Genomic DNA, 23,723 nt, shown 5'->3' with positions numbered 1-23,723 from the left:
ACATCATTTCTAAAAATACTTTTCATACACAATAGTGTTTGCGGGTAGATTTGTTACATATTTTGTGAGTGGCAGGACATTAGAATAAGACTGAAGATCCGATCGGTTACACTAGAAGTGAAAGTGGATGTTAGGCTGTCTGTGCTTTTCTTTTCTGCTTTTTACTTGTTAATTTTTTAGAGATTTGGGACATTTTTTTGAGTTTGGAGTAAAGCAGAAGGCCAAAAAAGGAGAAACAGTGTCATGTAGTGATAGAAGCACAAAACAGGTTTAATGCCATTCTTTCAGTTTTCACACGAGGAAAGCAGTTCACTGGCTCAACACAGCTCTACCCAAAGAAAGGCATTAGGCAACTCTTGAGTAAAAGTCAGTCTTACCTGCTCTGCTTGGGGCTCCAAAAGAGACACAGAGGAGGGTTATCAGCTGTAACCAAACGGCAGACATGTTGACACTGATAGTTATGTTTCACACAAAATCTAATTCCTTAAAGAAAAACTGCTTTTGGTTTCACTGCACGTGACATTGTGAATCAGATATTAACTGGTTTCGCAAGTAAGCAAGAAAAAACAGACCAACTGATGGTTTTTTTCAATGTGTTAAATTGTGTTATACTGAATTTCTCATACCTCATATGTGACATACATGAACACAGACCATGTTTCATTAAAGCTCTGAAAAATATCATCATTGAGTTATTTATGGGGTTTTTATTTCTATAAATCATGCTGGAAGGAGTTTAGTGCCCACAGAGGAGCTTGTGCATCGCCCTCTAGTGGCACAAAAACGAACTTTGTTAACTTTGGCACAAGCAGTAATGCTGAATTAGAAGTCTTGCTTTCAAAATCTGAAAGTATTGTGCTAGCAAAGACCTGTTGATTCATCTGCTGTTCACTGAAATGGTCTCAGAGGATGGGTCGTTGTTAAGAAGTCATTTTTAAGAAAGTGAAACAGGGAGAAAAGGGTGACGTATGCCAAATTGCACAACAACTGGGCTGAAAATCTGCTTGAACAGGTCTTATGGATTAATGACTCCAAATTTGAGTGTACTGAGGTCAGGAGAGAAGTGCAACAGTGAGTGTTTTACAGTTATCTGTAAAACACCGTCGAGGTTCTGTCTGGGCTGCATTTCAGCCAATGATGTTAGGGATTGATTGATCCAATCATGAACACATGAGATTTGTTTCATCATGCAGTACCACCTGGAAAGCATCTGATTGGCCTTCATTTTTCAGTATTCAAACTTGTTAGAATTATACAGTCTTGCCTGTTTGGATTATTCATTCTATTTCAGTGTATGTTTGCACAGGTTTCAATGAATCACTGGACTGATTTCCCATTGTCCAAGCAAAATATAAAGAAATTAGCTTTTCTATTAGCATTTTAGGTGAAATGTTGATAAGATCCTTTATTCTGGATTTATACGCACCAAATGTATGTTTTACAAATCATTCATGTAAAGAAAAAACAGACAAACATTACTCAGTCATAATTTGAAGACATGCTTGTAGTAGGTTTAATATTTTTGAAGTTGGTTAAATGTTTATTGTCACACGCAACAACAAAAATGATTTAAAAAGAATGTTTTGAACATACTGACTGTCTTTGAAGTAACCGTGTCATGCTCACACTGTCAAACCTTTTTCAAAGGAACAGCAGATTATGTTCACTTTAATTCAGAAAATCGACAATGGCAAATTAATTATTTAAAAAGTGCTTTAAAGGCGACGTTTTTAACAAGCAACAAACAAGATCCTGCCGTTAAAATCCCCACAGGGGCCTCAGTGCAAACCACAACCACACTGGGGAAAAAAATGGTTGTGCATATGGGAGCTCGCCCATAGACCGTTAAATCACAGGGACCGGAGTATGAAGCAGCAAAAAGCGTTAAAAGAAAAAAATCTAACATAGATATTAAAACAGACATATCCAGCCACGTTTTTCAAGGACAGATGGAGAATCATCATCAAGTCCTGCTGCCAAGCCTGTCAGCCATCCCAGGGAGAGTGTAAGATATAAAAAGATGACCAAAGTAGGTTGAAGAAATGACCTCAAAAAGCACCGACCTGAGAGAACCGTAGGCTCAACCAGTCAATCAATAACTGCAGAAAACAGTCCCTCCCCTTTTTTGCTCTGTCTGTTTCTCCTCAGGGACGGGATTAAAAAAAAGGTCCCTGTCCACCCCATCACTCTTTTCTCCATCAGTTCCCTTCCTCCAGTCTCATCCAGTTAAGCAGGTTCAATCTGATTGGAAGCAGATGCTGCGAGCAGGGCTTTTATGTGGCCTTTGTGCCTGCGGAAACAGCCCTGCCCCATTTGCCTACCAGCGCTTCCTGTTTGTGCTCCTGGTGAGTGGGAGGTTTTTTGAATTTGCAAGATAATCAGGATGATTTATTTCTGTTCACAGCGACTGCACAAAGGCAGCTCAGCACCTTTAATCGGCTCTTCCATGTATAGTTTTGTGATAATCGCACAATCTTCCTTTAAGCAGCCTAGAAAGGTTGCTGAGTCAGGCCAGTATGACTGCACGGAGGTATTGATTGCCTGATTGTCACTCAGAGATGACTCAACTCATTTTCCCAATCTGCTTCCGTGCTCACGCAGCCTTTCGGATCCTCCCGAGACACAGGGAGGCCTCATCTGGACTGCACATGCTTTAATGGTCCTGTCAATACACTTAAGTTGCAAATGAGCAAGGATGCTGAAACATTCATCGCAGGCATCAGTTAAATAAGTTGGCATATGGCTGTGGGGGAGGAAAATGTAATCTCCCGTCTTTCTATAAAGATTAGTAGGATGATCGGGGGGGATAGAAAGGGGAGTCTGTTTCCAAAGCAGTTTTACTGATTAGCCGCTGACCAGGAGAAAAAAAGGGTGAACCACAACGCTGCAGTTTTTCTTTGCTATGACTCAAATAACGCAAACTCCAAATGAGTGTATTTCTAAAGGGTCTATGAAGTATGAGCACCTCTTGTTTGTAGAAGCAGGAATGTACAGGTAAGAAAATGCAGGAATCCTACATGAGAAAATCTGATAGAAGTATTAGTAAATATTATAATCTCAAAGCACCTGAAGAATTATTATTACGTGTTAGTTAGTATTTATGCACTAACACACTGCATTGTCACAATCTAACCCTCTGCAGCATGACTCAGTTTTATAAACTGTTAAACGTCACTGTCTATGCTTCAAAAGTCATTAGAAATATGTGGTGGAAGAAATATCTAAATGAGTGCACAGCACATTGAAAGACAGTGCTTGAATTGTGCCTTGTTACTTCCCACCGGTGGTCATATGTGCATCAGAAGTAAACTGTGGAAAACACCAAGGATCTGGGCTGATTCTGTGTGATAGGCTGTAATAAAAAGCACAGGCCTTTCCCTGTGGATGTAGCACTTAGAGAAAACAAGCCTTCATTGAGTGCACTCCGGCATCCTGGCATTTCTCCAGGGCAGGAAGTTCTTTTCCTGATCTTGAGTGACCCGTGCATGCCTTTCTTGGCAGATGAGGGCTGAAACATACCTCTGTGCCACAGAACTCTACGAACAGCTCACGGTTTGGCTCTGAAGGAGCCGGCGTTGTCAGAAATGCTCGAAATAATCTTGATAACTTGTATTCAGGTCGTAGACCTGCGTAGATACGAGCGATTCACTAAAATGTTGTAGTCTGGTTAATCAGGTGGGCCCAGCAAACACACTAGCCTCAAATACTCTGGTGTGGTCGCCATAAACTTTAAAATGACCCATTTTTGTTGTCTGTTATGGCTGAAGCGTGCTCTGAAAGCCAGAAACTTCAAGTCAGTGAGTAAAGATCAGATTAATCATGTCTGATCTGTACAGAAGGATCTGCCTTCCAGACCCCCACGGATTCATAGTAAGAGGCTTAGAAAGAGTCATCGAGTCCACAACAGACCACCATTCAATCAAGGTGGGCTGCTGTAATGTATCCTCTCGTATGTTTAGAAGGGATCATTACAGGTAGTGATGTTTCTAGCACCTCATGGCTCAGAATCATGGGTTCTATGTATGTGTGTTTATAAATTCCCCTCTTGCACCGAGTGCCCCGATTACCACTGGGATCACTGTTGCCTTCACCGTCCACATCTCCTTGAGCTCTTCTCTCAGCTCTTGGTTCTTTTCGAGTTTCTAATCGTCCTTTTTCTCTGATGTTGCTATCACTTGGTATCACCACATATACCACGACAGCTGTCTTCCTCGGCTTGTCTTCCACTTCTATGTCCAGGTGGTTAGCCATCACCACTTTGTCCATCTGGCTCTGTCATTCTTAACCACCCTAGGGCGCGTCTCCCATTTTGACCTCGGGACTTCCAGGCCATACGCAGTACAGATGTTTCTGTATACTATGCCGGCCTTTGCCTGCTAGCATCTTGCACCCTGCTGTTATGTGCTGAATTGTCTCAGGGGCATCTTTACACAGCCTGCACCTGGGGTCTTGCTTGGTGTGATAGACCCCAGCCTCTATGGATCTTGTGCTCAGAGCTTGTTTCTGTGCTGTCTTTCAGTCCAGCTTTGTCCAGCCATTGGAACGATTTCTGGATCTCAGTCACTGATGTATTTGACAGCACATACCGTGCATGGACGTGTCCTTACATGATGGTCCTTCTCCTTGCTCCACTTCGGTCTCAGGTTTCTGCTGCCTTATCTATTCACTGAAAAAGTGGTCATCTTCCTCATGCCCTCATGGATGTTCGTTGTCTCGTCCTGGATGGTAGTTCTGACACTCACCAGTCCTCTGCCTCCTTTCCGCTTATTGTACAGTCACGGGCTGCTAGACTTTCATTAGTAGGCTGTGGTGTCTACAGCAGCCTGAACCGTTGATCAAAGGCAGGATGTATCCATGCATTCAACCTCTTAATGCCGATTTCTGCCCCTACCATTCAAATGCAGCAGACTCATCAGACCAGGCAACATTTTTGTGATCTTGTCCAAATATTATTGATATCATGAGAATTGTATCCTCAGTGGCACATAGAGTGATCTTCTGCTGCTGTAACCTGCCTGCTTCAAGGTTGAGCTGTGTACTTTGGTCGTAATGAGTTGGGACCTTTTTGGAGTTATTTCTTCCTTCTGGTCATCCTGAAACAGTCTGACATCTGGTACAAACAGTATTTTCACCCAGTGAACGGCTTTTAGATATTTGCATTCAAGCGCAGCTAAACAGGTTTTCCTGTATTCCAGGAGAGGACTTCTAATCACTGAAAAAGCAACTGTACTTGCATAGTTGCTGTTAATAAACAATTTTAACCCAGTTCTATTACATTGCATGTATATTTTTACTGTATACCACAAACATCTTCTCAAATACAACAGAACTGTAAATTTCAAACCACTTAATGCGTAAAGCTACCTCTAATCGAGTTGAAGGCAACTTTATTTTCCAAAAAAAAAGCATTCCAGCGACTCTAAATCCCTGTGGGTGCAATTCACCAGAACACAATAGGCGAGGTATTTAATTCAGGAGTAAAAGAGCGGAGCTGATATTTTACAAGTCTGATGTGTTTAACAAAACCCCAAGCACCAAGTGCTTTTTAAGAGAATTACTTCTGTGCTTTGTGTATTATTAATGATGCTTAAGAAGTTAAAGTGCTCAGGTTAAGACCAAATAAAGCCATCTCTGAGCAGTGCTGGTAATGGCCGGGTTCTAAAAGTAACATTACGTCTTGTATGAATCACTTTTCACCTTTCGGGAAAAAAGACTTTTGCTTTAAAAAGTCGGAGTCAGAGCAAAAACACCTCTCCTAAATCAAGCACACTGTAACCACAGCCAAATATCCAGTGTATGATGTCATGAAGAGATAGTGCAGTTTCTCTTTTGACATAACTGGCAGCGGCCATAGTCATTTGTTTCCCTTTTTTCAGCTGGGCAGATTTCCAGACCCAGAGCCTTTCTTTGCTCTCTGTGGCTGCTGCCTTCAGGCTCCATTACAATGAGTATAAATAATACTCAGCGCCTTGCTTTCAGACATCTATGCACTGAAATGGAGACTTAGCAGATCCTTTCATGTCTACATTTTCTATATCTTATCCTAGACTACTATTACAAGATAACAATAAAGAAAAAACAAAACAAGCCACAGCAAATTAATATGAATCTTTATTGTATTTAGAAATCCACGCATCAAATCTTTTTTTTTTTAATCTTTTTTTTACCATTTACACCAGGGGAGAGAATGAGGGACAAGCTAAACGTCATGCCTTTCCCAGCAGGCGAAATGCGCTACAGGATGGGCTGAAATGGAAAGGGGAGGGGAGATACATAAAGTGCTTTTGTCAACAGTTTTCTTTTTTAATAGAAAAAAGGATCAAAACAAAAAGGTTTGCAGGTGGAGGGAGAGGACACGGGGGTCCATGGACGTGACGGCATGAGTGCATGTGAAGGAGGTGGAGAAGGTGGTGGTGTTGGAGGAGGGGGGGAGAAGCAGAGATGTTGATGAGGAGGAAGAGAATGGTGGTTGGGGGTATTTGTCTTCAAAAAAAAACAAACAAAAAAAAAAAAAACAAAGAAAAACAAACTGACTGGTCTCAACCCAGGATGAGGCTGGACTTGCCACCAGGGGGGTTTCTTCGGCCGCCTGAAGCAGCGCTGGCACCTCCCGACGGGTCGGAGGGCTGTGGCACCTCCTTCTGCTGCTGATCTTGCTCCTCTTGCTGATCTTGCACATCTTCAGGATACTCTACAGCAAAAAAAAGAGGGGGGATAATGTGTTATTGTGCAGACCACAACAATGGGTGATGTGGCTCTTATTTTGTTCTGCAGTTTTTCCAGATGTTGCAGTTTGGAGTGGACCTCAAGCTCACAGCGGCTCTCCAGAGCAAAATATGGACTACTGTCAGCAATCTTAGACAGACTATGGAGCAATAACTGGCTCAAGGTGACCCCACTTTTAATATACGAGTGAGGGGACTCTCCAGTAGTAAATGATTATTTTGGATGACTGAAAAACTAAAAAAAAAAAAAAAAAACAAAAAAAAAAAAAACAACAAAAACAAAACAAACAAACCCCATCCTTCTATCACTGGAAAAACTGGGCCCTATGACAGGAAATCGACATCTATCAAAATTTGACAAAGCAGGCAAAATGATAACAATAAAAATAATAAGGATAATAATGAATTCATACATCTGTGTTAAATCTACACTGCAGACATGAAATGTGCAAAGAAACATAACTACACGCTGGTGATGACACAGGCACAGGTATAACTGCTGCCAATGGCTTGAACTAGATTCACTGCAGAAACATAATTCTTCTGTCCTTTTACTTTTAATGTTGGCTAAGATTTCAAACTGTGTCGCTTCTTTTAAGTATTGCAGTTAAGCAATTATGCAAACACATAAATATGATCCTCCTGGTTGGAGCCAGAGCAAACTTATCAGCTAGCTGGATCTATCAGCACTGAACACTGCTGAGATGGAAAGGGTTAAAGCTGGTTTTATGCAAATTCTGGCTAAAAACAGTCTCCACACTTTAGCTCTGTGGGCTCAGCGGAGTAGTTGAGGGCAGCCCTCTTTAGATGAGTAAAATCACAGCATTAAAGCATCGCCGTCTTTTTATCCATTACCGCCTGAATTGGTGCAAAAACATTAGCACATTGCATGGAGACCTTTCATTTAAATCTTAGAAATGAGGGCAACATGTTCCTTTTTGGAACATTTTGAAATCTTTTTTTTTTTTTTTTTTTTTAAGAGGTATAATGCACACTCAACTGCTGAATGTGCTCTGTTTGAACCCTCAGAGTGTGGAGGGCCTGTAGCGTTAACTCGGGACAACATCAAAGACATTAGGTGTGCTGAATGTCGATCCAGAAGCTGATATATTTAATCTCTGTTCGCCCTTGTCTTATCAAAAGTGTGCACTACTGGCTCGTCTGCTGGGAGAAGAAACTAACTTAGAGGGCAGTAATGAACTGGCTTAAGTGCTTGAAAAGTTTTTGATGGCATGTAATTGCGAATATTTATACACAACACACTTCAAAGTGCGCACACACAAACACACATGCATTCCAGTCATTCAAAGGCCGTGCAGAAAGTGAGCTTTGATTTCATTTTCATTATGGTATGCGGTCGAACCTTCCCATTATCTGTGGAGCCAGGAATTCTGCTGCAAACATGCACCTGGAGGTTAATAGAAAGCTTTTCATACTCAGTGGAGCTTGCTATCAAACAACAGCTGCTTGACTACACACCGACATACCATCATGACAAGGAAAAACCACATCAAAGAGCCCACGTTGTGTTGACTCAGAAAGGGAGAACATGTGTACTCCATGCTTAAAAAAAAAAAAAAAAAAAAAAAAAAAAAAAAAGACTGTATGCCAGCAGCAGCATACCAGACCAGATCAGTCGCCATAATCTGATCTTTGCAGAGGGGAGAGTGAAATTAACCTGATCTGTTCTAGAGCTATACCGAGGAGCTTCTCACGACCAAGTCATGCAGTTCTGTTTAGACATAGTCAGACTGTGACAGAAACCTGAAAGCCTTTTTATAAAAACACCCAAGTGCTCAAGACACTTACCATCATTTCCTTGTTCTTGGCCGTTCTCAACCTGCAATGAAAACACAAGACAGGAATGTCACATCTCTCCCCGACCTGGCTCCTCTGCTAACGTTTCTTCGTTTGAGAAGAAGCGTTTTATATACAACCACAAACCCAAAAAAGAAAAGGAATGCTGCCAGGAAAATAATACTGAACATCCACAAGGCAGTTGCATATACAGGAACTTTTGTGCAAGCACTTGTAATTCCGAATGATTAATGACAGCACTGCTGTGATTTCTGACCCTAGTGATATGTTTCTAGGTTGGTAGGTGGAGTCGGCCGTTGTGTTTTCTCTGCCTGTCTTTATTTGGATTCTACCCATGTCGACAAAACGAGGGCCGCCTCATTCACACATTAAAAGGGATTACAAATGTCAGTGGAGGATATCTACCCAACAACATATCCTGGGTCTGTTTCAAACAGACGATAAACATCAGGGTTTCCACCAATGTATTAACAGCTCGGCAGCCCGCTGGGGACAAGCTGGCTCAATGCCAGGCCTAACCACTGGAAACTGGTTTTTTGGACCCAAGTTACACTGATCAAGTTAATGCAATCTTACCATTTCTGTTAATTACACATAAAAACAGCTTGAAAGAAATAAAGTTACAAAAATGAATAAAGAATGACAGCAGATCTTGTGACTTTTTAGATGAAGTGAAGCGAATGATTCGCGGCTCTCATCTCTCGCTCTCTGGGATGCCGTGCTTCGTTGTTCTCTGTCACAGACTTAACACTATCTTGGCAGCAGTTGTGAACTCATCTTTCCCCCCAATGACTTTTTCCACTGAACTGTTTAGAATTAAAGTTAATCTATGACAGTGTTTTTTTCAGCCTGGTACTTGGCTGCGGCTCTGTTTTGGAAACAAAGTCTTGAAAGGGTGAATGGCTGGTACCTCTCGTCTCTGATTCCAGACCAAGGCGGCCCCAGAGTTGTGGATGGTGGTCAGCTCCGGCTCAGGGTTCTTGGGGAAGAGGAGAGGCTGCTGTACTCGCCTCAGCGGGGCCGACGGCTCGCCGCACAGGGTTCCTGTAGGCGCCCCGCCTAGGCAGATAAGGGACAGACAAGAAAAATATGCTTTCAAACTATTTAGAAAATAAGCTAACACTCTAACACTCATTGCCCTTTAATTGTTTGGGTTTTTTTTTTTTTTTTTCCTCGCTCCTCTTTTTTGGTCAGAAGATTACACTGAAGCTTAACAGGAAACCCAAATGGCAAAACATGAGTAAGGCTCCAGAGCAGCACAGTCATACCATATGGACACTAATCCAATTAGTGACAAAGCCACCCCAGACCCAAATCTCTCTAGCCCCACCAATCTACCATGCTCATCACAATCATCACAATACTCATTTTCTCAGATTCACTGATAAAACATCAGCTTGATTAGAGGCTCAAATAACACAAGACAAGAAAAAAAAAAAAAATCATTGGGAACTAAACAGGAAACATCACTAAATCCGCTTGGGCGTCTGCAACAGACCCAGAAACGAAGTGGAAGGCTTCCAGGCAGACAACCTGAATGCCAAAACTCACAAAACCCTGCAGCGCCTGCACTCTCCTTTAGCAGAAAGAGCTTTAAAAATCCTGTGTTGGCCCACTGTGGGGAAGCAGGCTGTGCTAGCTCAAGCCACATAAGGTAACAGCTATAAACCCCGAGGGCCAGGGAGGGGACAGACCGTCTTTGTCATGAGGAGAACAACGGAAAGCAAAGAAGAAGAGGAGTGGCCATTGTTGTTAATAGAGTGAAGTGAATCAGCACTCAACAAGCGCGTCTTCATTACCGGCTCCACATTAAGGAGTCTGATAAATTCTCTGGACAGTCAAGAAATATGAAACGGAAGAGGATTTAAGTAGATTGATGGACCAGAGAGATGCATTATGTTGTCATTACTATAGGCTTCTACTTAACCTTATAGATCTCCTGGGTCTATGGCATAAATATATTATAACGCTGAGCCTACTGAGCTTTGAGACAGCAACAGCAATCATGCGGCTGATGGTAGTCTCGTTTTCCCCCTCTTATTTCATGTAAGCACTCATGTGGTCAGAAGCTGAGGTTACTTGCACATACCCACAGCTTTGGTATCTTTAAACCTTAAATTAAATTTTACTTGCCATACATTTTCTTATATTCTCACATAAACATGACCATAATGAGGTCAGTAGTTTTTTTTCTTCTCTTCAACTCTTAGCTCTTTATGACTTCAAAGAGAGCCAACATACCTAATATGGTCATCTCAGACACATGGCTCTGGCTGTGAGCCCAGAAGCCTCACCTGCCATTTGTAAGTTCCAACCAATCAGAACAAAGGCAGCTTAAAGGAAACGAGGAAGGAGCTAACAGAACTTTCAGACAGTGGATGACCCCAGAGGCTTCAACGAACCCCAATACAAGTTAAATAATGATCATTTCTCTTGTATAACCCCAATATTAATAAGAATTAGAATAATGAATATTGATGAAAGTTAGAAAAATAGGTCCCCTTTAAAATCCTAGGGAACATCCTGGCTGAACAACAACCTGCTTCTATGTCAGTAAAACAGAATACAAGACAAATCTTTAAAAGAAAACCATCAAAGTATAGTTAAAACAAAAATAAGTTACATTTTTTTAAAAAACAAGTTTCATTTTTTTTCCTTACATTTGCCACTTAGTAAAAAGACACACCATGAAAGTTAGGAATCAGATTCAGGCATTAAAGGACTACCTTGGGAAAACCCCCACCGCCCTCCCACCTTCTAGTTTTAGCCACGAGGACAGCGCTCCATTTATTTTGTTTTCTGACAACTGTGGCGCCACCATCTCTTGTTTAAAGTAACGCTTATAGCAGCTAATCCGTGCTTGTTTTCTGTGCTCTTATTTTGTCAAATGTTTCTAAGGTCGTTTGAGACTGTGCTATCATAGCTAAACTTATAAATTGCCCAAAGGCAAAAAATACTTTACAAAGTGGCTCTTGATGGTTGAGACATGAAAAGGTGTATTTGATCTTAACAAAACAAAACAAAAAATATGTACACAGGGCTGCACGCCAAAGGAAACAATGAAACCTGTTCATCTGCAGCATGGGTTCAAACACAGGCCACATAATAGATCGCACAATGCTTATAAGGCTTTATATTGTTATTAACCTTGGTCATTCAAGCAGAAATTTATATCCTCCTCATCCAGTTGCATCCGTTAAAGTGGGACAGCTGTGGTAGGCTCTCCTCAACTTGACCCAGAGTGAAACAATGCAAGCAGGAAAAGGCTTTGCTGTAAGCAGCTGCTGGCTGCAGAGGTCAGAGGCTGATGTAACGATTTTAGGCCAAATTCTTCATCGTCCACACTCACCCAGAAAATCTGATACGCCATGTAAACAGTTTTCCACAAAGTGCCCAGTGTGAAAACATGTGATCTCAGGCTTGTGAGGCCCTGAGCTAAAAAGCAAATCTGCAGAAATGCCACAGAGCTCGAATTTTTCCCCCTTTATGCAATGTATTAAATCACTGACTAACTGGACCATCTTTAATTACAATCAGTGAAGCCAATGCATAATAAAAGATCCAAACCTTGCCTGGCACTGTCAGGCCACATTAATATTTCACCTACTTCCTCTGGCTGTATGTTTGCGGTGACCTTGAAAACTCACAGTGCCACTCACAGGTCTCGTGGCCCCGGCTGCATTTTTCTGCGTCTTCTTGCACACTCAAAATAAGATGTCCTCTGTGGCTGCAGAAGGCCGCTAATTTCACCCACTGACACATTTTTAACTGACGCATTTCTTTCCATAGAGGACTGATCCTCAGCCCCATTTAACAAACCCTCACTTCGAATTACCCTTACGTAGTACTCTGGGGATTTTTCTCTTTTTCTGTGCTATTACTCTTGTGGGATGCCCTTTCTGACAACCCAAACGGAAAAATTTGGGATCTCTATCTGTTCCTAGCTCAAGTTAGAACAATTACTTCCATGGTGTGTTGGGGTTTTTTGCTTACTTAAGGCTTCTGGTTGATCTGTCTGCTTTTGCAAGATAGAACTTGCTCTTCGTGTGTGTTTATACAAGCTCCCTGATGTAAAACCACAGTTTCGTGTAAATCAAACCTGTAAACCTTGATTTCAGCTCTGATACAGTCACATGGAAATTCCATCAATCAAGAAATAAATGTTAGAGTGAATTACTAGGTGGATTGTTCCTCCGATGAGCGTGAGGGTCATCAGGTTCTGCAAAGATGCTGGAGGCCATCTTGTTCTTGCGTTGGGGCGTTGTGTTGTCATCTGTGCCAAAGGAGAAGCTGGAGTCCCCACCCGGCGGTCGTAGTACCCTTAGAAGCAACAAAATGACACAATTTTGACGTCAGCTGGAATGACACCCCGCCCACCATGCTCCTATCCCCCCCCCCCGGCTCCATAACCTCTCGCTTCAAACTGAAACACAAGGCCTTCACGTCACACACCACTGATCAGATGCACAGCGCAAAAATAGGAAAAGAAAAAAAAAAAAAAAAAAGATAAAATCAATAGTGAAATAAAACATGAGGTAGCCCCAAGCTACATGCAACCTTCTCTCTACTCCACCCTAAATCTTTTATAAACATACCACACAAGAAAGAAAGGGGAAAAAAAAAAAAAAACCATGAGAGATACCAGCAAGGTCCCCCCACTCTCTAAGCCCCGGCTGTCAGCCTGTCAGACAGACAGTCCCAATCTCTGCCCTGCAGCTGACTCCAGTCGCATATAATCACAGAGTTAGCTGGCTAGCTGCTGCCTCTCTTCAGCGCAGATTCCTTTGCAGTGACATATGAGGGCTTGTGTCTGCTTCTAGGGGGAATAATTACACAATTATCGCATTTATTCATCAAATCTGACGTTTATTTTGGTCACAATCGCACAATGGAAGTGAAAGGTCTGAGGTTTACGCTAAATATAGGTCACGTAATATTGGGACTGTTCTAGAACAGCACAGAAAGCCAGGATCCAGATACACAGATGACAAACAAAGCCTACTTTCCACAGACTTTCTTCCACCATGAACCGAACAAAAGGAATTCAACAGCGAGTAGGGAAACCCTTTTTCTCCTCGCTGTGCTCAAGGGCAGCTGGGGTGGACGACAGACACCGATGTGCTTGCAGAGCCACTGCTGGACCCCTCCCTCTTTTTTTTTTTCCCCCCCTTCTTTCCACCAGCAAACTCTCCTCTCCTGGAGCCCCCTAAAGTCACCAGCTGACACACCGAGCAGCTGTCCGAGGGCCAGGCAGGCAGATGGGAGTCAAAAAAACAACTCTGCTCTTGAATCACAGCTACAAAGAAAGCAACCAAGACGAGGGGGGGGGAAAAAAAACAACATATCTCACACAGCCCAATATGCAACAACGTGAATTTGCACATTTAATTCTTGGCTGTGACAACATATAATGCCTAAACCAGACTTCACCTCCCAGCCAGAGAGGATGAGCTCATGCTTTCCACATACACACACAGATTGCGACGGTGGGGGAAAAGCTTTGAGCTGGCTGGCAGCAGACCCCACCCTAGAACAAACCTGCAAATAACATGAGTGAAATGGCAGTCATGTTTGGAAGCCTTAGGCCACTTTAAGGCAGGTGAAGCTGGGTAGGATACTGCTAAGGTCCAGAGCCAAAGATGGCATGTCTGATAAGGCAGGATAGGAGGCCTTTGATTTTAGCCTAATTCAAGCTGCTGCTCTACTGATCTACTTGGTCGTCCAGAAGCAGAAATGACCAGCAGCTCGCTAAAGGGGGCTTTAAGGGGGGAAAGGCAGAAGAGCTAAGGAAAGATTTACAGGCTTAGCTAGCTCAGAGCCCCCACCCAAGCCCCCTGCATCATCCGAAAGCAGCATGCGGACTGACCGACATTTGACATGCTCACTCAGACTCAGCAAGGGCTAACAGTGGCAGTATAAAAATCTCTAGCACGCCCTGAAATCATGCCTCGTTATAAAGGCGGCCATAATTTTAAGGTTTGCACTCTTCCCTGTAAGAAAAAAGAGAAAAAGGAAAAAAGGGAGGAATGCACGAAGCCGACACGCATCATCACTTACAGGAAAAGACTCAGCGCATGCTTGGAGGATGACTCTTAAACTGAGTGTAAAACCGGGCATCAGGCTCGCGACCCCGCTTAATGAGTTTCCCTAAAACTTCCTTGAACCAAAATTCAAGAGATGATGACATAAGCAGACCGCGGTCTAGTCTGGGACCTTTCCTGTAATCAATCAAATGGACTCTATCGTTTCTTTTCTTTCTTGTTTTGTTAGATAAAATGCAACAAAAAAGAACAAGTTAACAAGACGTTAACAACTCCAAGAGCAGCACACTCACAGATATTTCCTTCCATAGAAGGAAGGAAAGAAAAAAAGTGGTGACTTGAACTATTAAAAAAAGTTATTTCGCAGTCGAGAGCAGCCAGCAGGGAGCTGACGTTAGGCTTAGGCAGCTTTGTCCACTTCTCCTTAAACAGAAATGTGGAAAAGATCCTGTCGAGCAGTTTGTTTCCGAAACCCAGGCATGCTAACCTCACTAACTTCGTGTAGCTAAAGGGTATGGTGCATCAGACACCCAATAAGATTATCTTAATTAGCTAGATTATGTGACAGTTTAGCTAAATCCAGAAAAATCCCTCGCCAACCACCACCGGGCTAACACAGCCTGTGATATTCTGTAGCAAGCTGTCTTTGAGCAAAAACGAATAAAAGAGGCGTTTGCTAGCTGAGAGGCTTTGCCCGCATCCTACTTCTTTTGTTCCTCCGTGAAAAGGCTTTCGGCTCCTTTTTACCTGGAACTACTTTTAGCACCAGGCTCCACTCCTTGAAAGGTGGTTGTCGTCGTCATCTTTTTTGGAGTATTTCGATGTCTGGCAGTAAGAAACAGTCAATTAAAAAAGTAATGGTGGGGGGGATAAATCCTCCTCCTTGCCCGCAGGGATGCGACGGGATGTAGACTCCACCCGACACTGAAAAACATAACGAAGAACAGATCCGCTGGTTCTGCGGTGCCAGCCCACCAGACCCAACCCACCAGTATTAGACACGTTGTGATTGGACAGAACGGTACAGAACTCGCCTCTCATTGGACAGAACTTTAGCAGTCGGATATCTTGTTGGTGGCAGGTCTCGGGTTCCTGTGAGGGATCGGACAGAAAAGACCACAACCCCGAGGGCTCTTCCCCCCCCCCGTTTTCATTTAATAGCGCTGATTGCGGCAATCTGCAAAATTATTTTAAAGAATAAAGTTAGAAAATTGGTATACTTTAAAACTTCTTTCTTAACTTCCAAGCCACAAAGGCTCCTCTCACATTTGCCAAAAACATCTCAAGATTTGAGAACATATCCTCTGGACTGATGGAGGTTTTTGAAGATAAAACTAACACGTTTTTGTTGGTTTTTTTAAATAACATCTACCAACAATGGTGGCTGCTTTGCTGCTTTAACCCTTTCACGCATAGTGGTCACCACAGTGAACAGGTATTCAAAGGCTGTTTTCTTGTATTTTTGTCAGTGTTGATGGTATGTTTGCACAAAAACCACCTCATTGGGCACTGATGTGTCACTCCATACCAAACTCATAAGTCAAAACCTGTTGTCCACCTAAGTGGACGTGTAACAAACTCTTTGAAAAGTACATGTTTAAAAAATGAAGTTCAAAAAACTTTTTTTTCATGCCTAAAGATGAATAAAAATCCTTACGAAAAAAAAAAATCTGCTCTACCAGAAAATCCTGCAAAACCATCAGTTTGTGCCATGAAACTCGTTTTGTTTTGGACAATGATATAAACGCACCAGCAAGTCCTCCTCTGAATAGCTTAAAAACACAAAATGAAGGTTTTGGTGTGGGCTAGTCAAAGTCGATCGCTACTTTATGCAAACATTTGATTGCAGTTCTTGTCGTCACTGGTGGCTCAACCGTTTATTAGGTGTAGGGGTCAATTACTTCTTCACACAGGGCAGTAAAGGTTTGGATAACTTTGTTCTCATAATGAAAGAAATAATTTTAAAAAATCTGAATGATCTGAAACATTTAAGTGCAACAAACATGCAGAACACACACACACACAATTATATTGTTAAATAATAGAAAAATATGATGAAAGTTTGGAAAAAGACAATAGCTTTATTTCAACAAGCATCTTAATAGACAATACAGATGTTTATTTTGCTGGAACATCTCTTAGGGCTTCCCAAAATTTGAAGTGGCCTAGCAAAAACGATTTCTCAGAACATTCCTCTACACATCCAGTACTATTTTTAAAAAATGTAAAAAATCAAATATGTTTTGTGAATATGACAGAACCCAAATGTCAGCATATCCCGTGATCCCCATACTTGGCATATGGTTCACTAAGTGACAGCCAGTCCCAAAAATTGTAGACTTTAAGAACAGATTTGCTGGCCACCGACCAAGATCAGCTGAGCAGATTTTGATCAATAAAGTCAGTTTTAGTTAATGCTCACTCTATCACCAGTCCTAACAGTCTGGAAGGGAAGTCCTTAACACTTATCACAATACAGCATGGAAAAACAAAATCTGAACTCAGGGTGACGTGGATGTGGCTTATGTACAAAGACAGAAAAGTAAAAGGGGCGCGAATGAAAATATACAGCAGTTATGTGTAGCAGAGAAACGGGAAACTTCTTCTGCGTGGAATTCTGTTGAGACGAGCTGCGAAGAAGCAGGCGCTGTGTGCCTCAGAGGCCAGGAAAGTTGGTGGTGTCCAGGAAGAAAGTGGTGATGCACGTGGCCGATTAAATCCGTCCGCCCGTCTGTTGTTGAAACACATCGATCGTATCTTCATCTTCCATTTCCAACTGTTAAGGAGGAAAAAAACAAAAAAAAACATATAAGCCCATGAATTTCATAACGTTTGAGTAATTTATGCAAAAAGTGATATGAGGGAAAATATCTGTACTGCAAAGAGGAAAAGGAGGATGCTAATTTGTTGACCTAGAGGGTGACAGTATGCCCTGTACAAATGAAAAACTTCCCATTTGCATACACAAAATAGCACCACTGTGACAATAAAATGACGCACTGTATTTGGCTTTGAAGGCTGCACTGTGGACAAGGTTGGATGGCACTGCAATAACATGCAAGTTGTGGTTACTCCGGCCACAAACTGCAGTGAATACAACTGGCATCTGCACAGCGACATATTCAAAAACAACTTAAAATTAGCTTGTTGTGACAACCCAAGGCTCCTCATGGCAGCACTGTGACTTTGAACGAACATCTTTCAGCCTGGAGAACCCCCTAATGCCCAGTTATTAAGAAATACTGTTATCACAAGCACTAATCATTCAAATTTCAAATTCAAATTTTTATTTGTCACGTACACAGTCATACACAGTACGATATGCAGTGAAATGCTTAGACAACTGCTCGTGACCTAAAGAAAAAAAAAAGGAAAGGGCTATGAATAAGATAGGAAATAAATATGAAAAATTAAAAAGTGTAAATTTAACTAGGAAGGAATAAAATATAAGAATATAAAATATATATATATATATATATACACACACACACACACACACATACACACACACACACACAATATCATCATGGGAAGTGCATGAAGTATGTTTAACTCATTGACACGGCCTCACCTGTGCTGGTGTGTCTGTCTCGTTTATTGGCTGCCCGTCAAATCTGAACCTGATTTGCCTCATTGACAGTCCCTGAAAAGAGAAACGTGTAAAATCTTGTTGTTAATCTCATGTGAAGCTCTGTATAGGCTAACGTGTACAAAATAAAAATGCAGACAATAATATGCTCATGCTGAAGATAAGGCAGCTGAGGTTTGAGAGACATAGAAAAAAAAACATGTCTTGCTGTGAAGCAGAAATGAAGAAATAATGATAACCATCTGGTTCTGGCTGTACTTTAAAAAAAAAAAAAAGAGCTGTATGACAAACATCTCTTTTACCCTGATGGGAGTCCAAGGAACAGATAACACTGTGATTGGGTTTCCATTCTTCCACAGAGTTGAACCCTTATTTGACTTTCAAATAAAAAGGATCTCAGACCTCGTGTTCTATTACATATTTCTTTTACTTTTGTGCACAGCTCTTTTAGAAAACCTTGGGAATTGCTTTTGTAGCAATGCAAACACAGCTGCAATTAATAGAGAACCAGAGTGATGCTCAGTGCGGTGCTAATTCATGCAAAAGTCAAAATTCCTGCATGCCATTACAGCAAGTAGCTTGGCAGAGAACAGCTTAAAATCTGAGCTAATCCATAACAGCAGGAGGAAAAGATTAGATGTCTTCTGCGATTACTGTGAAATCACAGATGACGATAAGGGAGGTTCATTTAAAGGATGCAAGAACCACGTAAAGCGTTAAAGCTATGCTATCAAGGTGGTATTTGCATTAAAGCTCTAGACCCTAACTGCATTTGAGGAGGAAGAGAAGAACTGCAACGGAAACTTTTTCAAGGAAAAGTGAAACAACAGCCGTGATGAGTTACTGTGTGATGGATGGATGGACGGATCGTTTAGCACGTGATGTGTCTGTTAAATGTGATTAAAGTATTTGAGACTCGAGGACAGCTAAGTATGTTCTCTGTCCAACACACATAACAGTAAATATCTACAAACAAGTGGAATATTCGATTTAACTAATAAGAACATCCCATGATTCAAGCTTGTAGAACCAACTGAATCATATTCTGTATAACTTTTATCAGTATTTACCAGGTGACTGAGGCTTTGCAAGCATTTATTTATCCTGCCACAGCATTTAAACCAGGCTGAGGTCTGGACTTTGAGTGGGTCATTGCAACACCTTGAGTCTTTTCTTTTTCAGTCATTCTGTTGTACAGTTGCTGACGTGCTTGGGATCACTGTCCTGTTGCGGGATTTAATTTTGGCCAAGCTTTAGCTGTCAGACAAACGGCCTGTGGCCCTGTGGCTTAAAAACAAACCCAAATCATGACCCCTCCACCTCCGTGCTTAATAGTTGGTATGAGGTGTTTGTACCGATATGCTGTGTTCGGTTCTCACCAAACGTCTCTGTTCATTACGGCCAAAAATCTCTTCTTTGCTCTCCTCTGTCCAAAGGACATTCTTCCACATGTCTTGTTGTTTGTGCAGAAGCAACTTTGCAAATTGAAGCTGTGCTGCGTTGTTCTTTTTAGAACCTGGTAACCCTTCCAAACAAGTCACACTTGTTCAGTCTTTTTCTAACATTTAACATCCTAACTGAGGCTCTTGGGTCATTTTGCTATTTCTCTCAGGACTGCAAGGTTTGACCTTGACCTGAACTTGCCTGTAGATCCACTTCTGGGATTGTGGCATTGTGTTACCACACATCTGAATACTCCAGATCTACAACCTACAAATTTCTGCTTGTATAGAGGTGCTCACACGCGCTGATAATCAGTTAATCAAGTACAAGTTGATTAGTAACACCTGGCTGCTACTTGTCCCCTTGATCCCTATTGAAGTAGTAAAGGTGTACTTAGTTTTCCAGAGGATCGCACAGAGTCCTATGAAAACCTTCTTTTTAAAATGCCTGCATATATTTTATGGTAAATGGGATTTTTAAGATGCCCTGGCATAACTGCTTGTTTTGGCATCTAGAATACAAACATATAATCTGCAGTCATTAAATGCATGTGTGAAAAGTGTCAAAGAATTGAAAGTAAATGGTTTAATTGTATCCTATTCGGTTGTAAAACACGATTAACTGTGTGCAAACTTCAAAGTCTGGCCTCTAAAACATTAAGTAACTCCAGTAATGATTTCCTTATGATGTTAAAACAGCATAACCTGTAAGCACTTGCAAGCCTTGCTCCACAGAGGGTAGGCAACTCTCCCAGTAGATGTAATTTTATACACCCGTGTCTTTTTGTAAATGGTGTGCAGCGATGCAGGGAAAAGGTCAATTAAAAGAAAGCAGGATTATTGTTAATAACATCTAAACATGTTATTTAGAATACAATCCAACAGCTAACTATCAATTACATCAAGTGTATATATGATTAGTAGCAGAGGTGTACAGAGGAACACTCGACAGATATTTCTGGGGAAATAATACTTCAAGTTGAGTTCCCCTCATGTGGTGAGAAAAGAAAATAACAAGAAGTCTATTTAACTGTAGCTACACTCTGCTTATAAAGATCTATGCCCACTCAGGAAATGATCAGTGTTAGTGTAATGCCTCGGGGCCATAATCACCTGTCTCTCGCAGTAGGCCTTCATGAGTTTGATGAGCGGTGTGTGTCTTTTGATCTTGAACTGCACTACAGATCCATCCTGACCGGCTACCTTCAGGTTTATGTGTTCATTGTTTTCTGTCTTCACTGATTCCTGAGGGATAGAAGCACAGATAGAAACACAGTGAAGGAACAAAAGAAATGACTTTGACTAACCAGAACAACACAGTAGTTACAGGTTTGTAGGGGGAAAGCGCTGCACGGTATTTTCTGTTATTATTACATGTGTAATTTCAGTCCCTTTAGTGCCTCCGGTGGCCTTTTAATTTTGCAGTAGCGTGATGATGAAATAATGAATTCAGACTTAAACAGCTCACCAGGTGGCTAGGGAAGGATATTGGCAAGAGCTTATTAATATCCATGACATTATCAATTGTGCTAATTCTTTATTGATTCTTGATCAATTTTCTTTGGGAGGAAAAAAGCAGGCAAATGTCAGTATCAACCCAGCCGTGTCATTATCGCCAAAACAGAGTAGGAAAAGACTGAGCAGCACAAAAGCAGCACTGCTATGAGTTTGACTTCACTTTCGCAATGTGTAACTGCCAGAAAGATATGTCAGCATCCATAAAAGGAAGGTTGATGAGCCCAAAGGTGTAAAATTCCCCCGGACTTTTGCGAATTTGCATATTTTGAAATTGTTTAGATATACAGTGCTGTGCAAAAGTGTTGAGCCACCACTCATTTCTTAGATTTTGTTAGGATAATGGCAAATAGTTGCAGCAATTTATTGAAACATGCAAACATACTTGAGAATACAGTATGAGCTTGAAAATTAATGTTTGATATGACCAGACTTTATTGTTCCAACACAGCCTGAACTCTCCAAGGAAAGCCTTCTTGTAATTTCTTTAAGTAGTCTAAGCAGTTCTCCAAGGTTCTTGAAGGACATTCAAAGCTCTTCTTTGGATGTTGACTGCTTTTTGGTCTTATCTCCTTCAACATGATGCAACACTATTTCAATAATGGTGAGGTCCAGGTTCTGGGGAGACCAATCCATCACTGACATTGTGTCCCACTGTTTTTTTTTTAAATTTTTTATCCAAGGTGTGCTTTTACTGCACTGGCAGTGTAGTAAAAGCACTTACTGTGCTCGAAAATGAGCCTTTTGCCAATCAGATGCTTGCCAGATGATATTACACGATGGATCAAAATCGGTACTTTTCTGTGTTTCCATCAGCTGTGACAAGATCCACAACACCACTGGCTGAAATGCAGACCGAAACCATGACAGAGCCTCCACTGTGTTTGACAGATGGATGTAGACACTCACTGCTGTATCTCTCTCTTGACTTCCTCTGTACATATAGATAATTTAAACCCAAAAAATTATAAATCTCAACTCATCACTCCAGTTCTTGTCTAATTTTGATACCTCAGCTTTTTCTCCTCATGTTCCTCTTCCTTGAAAATGGCTTCTTGACAGCCATTTCTGATGAGGCTTCAGAGGACAGTACATGGATCATCTGAAGGTCCAGGTGCATGCCTCAGGTCCTGTGTCAGGTCTTTGCCGAATTTTTCCCATTTCTTATGGGCATGAATTTCAGATGCTGATCATTTGTTCATCTTAAAGTCTATAACCTTTTTTGTCCTCCACTTGTCCAATTTCCTAAAATTTAAGGACACACTGCACACAGTCCTGAGATATGCTAGGTCTTTCCCCAAAACCTCTTTGGGAATCACTTTGTTGGTGCAAAAATACAATTTTAATCCTTTTGTGGCATAAAAAAGTCAGTTAAAGAAATGTGTTTTCTAAATAGGAAAAAACACGAAAGACCTGGAAAACTTGCTTATAACCACTGAGTAGGCAAAACAGAGAGTACTGAGGGATGGCTCAAGACTTTTGCACAATACTGTATACAAACTATTTCTCAGATTTAAACAAATTTTAAATCTTAAGTCCTCCCTTTTCGCTTCACCTGCAGACTCAGAGTGAGCCCGAGATCACCACAGTGATGATTCATAGAGTTTCAGTGGCACCAACAGATTTTCACCGGTACACTCTCCCACAGTGGCACAAGCCATTCACACACACACACACACACACACACACACACACACACACACACACACACACACACACACACACACACACACACACACTGGCGAAATGAGGCATGCAGTGGGGATGACACCAGCTGGTTGGCTGTGTGTTATCAAGCAGAAAGAGGTCCGCGCGCCATTGGATGCGCGTTCACAAACCTTCCGGTCTATCAAAGTAGGTACAGCTAGTAGTTGAATTTCAGCTTGTAACTTTGCAAAAAGGCACAGCGGAACATGCGGAAATGACCGTATTTTTACACACGCATGTGTCAAAAAAAATCAAGCGGAGTAAACTGGCATTTCAATCCACTGTGAAGACACTCACCTTTGGTTTTTCATCAGCCATGGTCACTCTTTTGGCGCTTCTCTACACTGCCACACAAAGAACACGAGTACGCGCACGTACGCGTGCCCGTTTAGCCTATTACAACCGAACGTGCGCGGCCACGCGCCCATGCGCGTCCACCTCAACGAGCGTTGAGTGGACAGCGAGTAGTCACGAGGTTGAAAGCGCAGTCTGGGCAAGGGCGGGAGAGTCACAATGCGCGTTAAAGAGGCAGGCAGATGCACGTGCACGCGCACAGCGATGTTTTCCCTTTTGTTTTCAGGTTTAGAAAAGCGGTTATCTCATTAAATGCTCCTTATCGCCCTGCTGACCTCGCATGGGTGCAGCATAGTTCAGTCAGCATCACCACACATGATCCTCACTGCATGGGGAGAGCCATATGTGCACTTTTCCATTTCCTTTTTCGTTTTAACCCTTTAAATACCAGTGGCCATCTTGTTTTTTTGTTTTGCCTGATGGTGATGTGTAGGTGTACTGAACCAATGGTGGCCTTTACGAACTCAAACTGTAAGAGTACAGGGCAAAGCTGCACTGATTCTTCACAGATTCAAGTGGAGACATTAGTGGG

General features: G+C 41.8%; 2 protein-coding genes across 3 annotated transcripts; both read right to left on the bottom strand.

The window, feature by feature from the left end:
* Nucleotides 1–6,093: 6,093 nt before the first annotated feature.
* Nucleotides 6,094–15,528, bottom strand: LOC120746611 (jupiter microtubule associated homolog 1-like). The gene is made up of 5 exons (XM_040052034.1): nucleotides 15,332–15,528; nucleotides 12,721–12,863; nucleotides 9,454–9,602; nucleotides 8,535–8,565; nucleotides 6,094–6,691 (listed from the first exon to the last, which is right to left on the bottom strand). The coding sequence occupies exons 1-5, from the start codon at nucleotides 15,385–15,387 to the stop codon at nucleotides 6,540–6,542; spliced, it is 531 nt and encodes a 176-aa protein (XP_039907968.1). The 5' UTR covers nucleotides 15,388–15,528; the 3' UTR covers nucleotides 6,094–6,539.
* A 1,111-nt stretch (nucleotides 15,529–16,639) lies between these two features.
* On the bottom strand, nucleotides 16,640–23,298 carry sumo2b (small ubiquitin like modifier 2b). 2 transcript variants are annotated; one of them, XM_040052046.1, is made up of 5 exons: nucleotides 23,135–23,298; nucleotides 20,729–20,860; nucleotides 18,156–18,227; nucleotides 17,585–17,690; nucleotides 16,640–17,360 (listed from the first exon to the last, which is right to left on the bottom strand). In XM_040052046.1, exons 1-5 carry the CDS (start codon nucleotides 23,153–23,155, stop codon nucleotides 17,344–17,346), a joined length of 348 nt encoding a protein of 115 aa, XP_039907980.1. In that variant the 5' UTR covers nucleotides 23,156–23,298; the 3' UTR covers nucleotides 16,640–17,343. The 2 variants fall into 2 exon arrangements, with proteins under 2 accessions (XP_039907980.1, XP_039907987.1); XM_040052053.1 differs by lacking the exon at nucleotides 17,585–17,690 and having other exon boundaries at nucleotides 16,642–17,360; nucleotides 23,135–23,267.
* Between the last annotated feature and the right edge of the window lie 425 nt (nucleotides 23,299–23,723).

This window comes from Simochromis diagramma, unplaced genomic scaffold (assembly GCF_900408965.1).
Source record: "Simochromis diagramma unplaced genomic scaffold, fSimDia1.1 OVJJ01000321.1, whole genome shotgun sequence".
Classification (NCBI taxonomy): Eukaryota; Metazoa; Chordata; class Actinopteri; order Cichliformes; family Cichlidae; genus Simochromis; species Simochromis diagramma.
Note: the sequence above shows the minus strand (reverse complement) of the source record. Positions and strands in the feature narration are given on the sequence as shown.

Excerpts from the sequence above, each read along its gene's own strand:
- sumo2b (XM_040052046.1), bottom strand. The coding sequence starts at position 23,155 with ATGGCTGATGAAAAACCAAAG. Across the intron at positions 18,228-20,728 it reads AGGCCTACTGCGAGAGACAG|GGACTGTCAATGAGGCAAAT; the intron begins GTGATTATGGCC and ends TTCTCTTTTCAG. Across the intron at positions 17,691-18,155 it reads AGACAGACACACCAGCACAG|ATGCCAGTTGTATTCACTGC; the intron begins GTGAGGCCGTGT and ends GTCGCTGTGCAG.
- LOC120746611 (XM_040052034.1), bottom strand. The coding sequence starts at position 15,387 with ATGACGACGACAACCACCTTTCAAGGAGTGGAGCCTGGTGCTAAAAGT. Across the intron at positions 8,566-9,453 it reads TCTGGAATCAGAGACGAGAG|GTTGAGAACGGCCAAGAACA; the intron begins GTACCAGCCATT and ends TTTTCATTGCAG. Across the intron at positions 6,692-8,534 it reads CCAAGAACAAGGAAATGATG|AGTATCCTGAAGATGTGCAA; the intron begins GTAAGTGTCTTG and ends TTTTTGCTGTAG.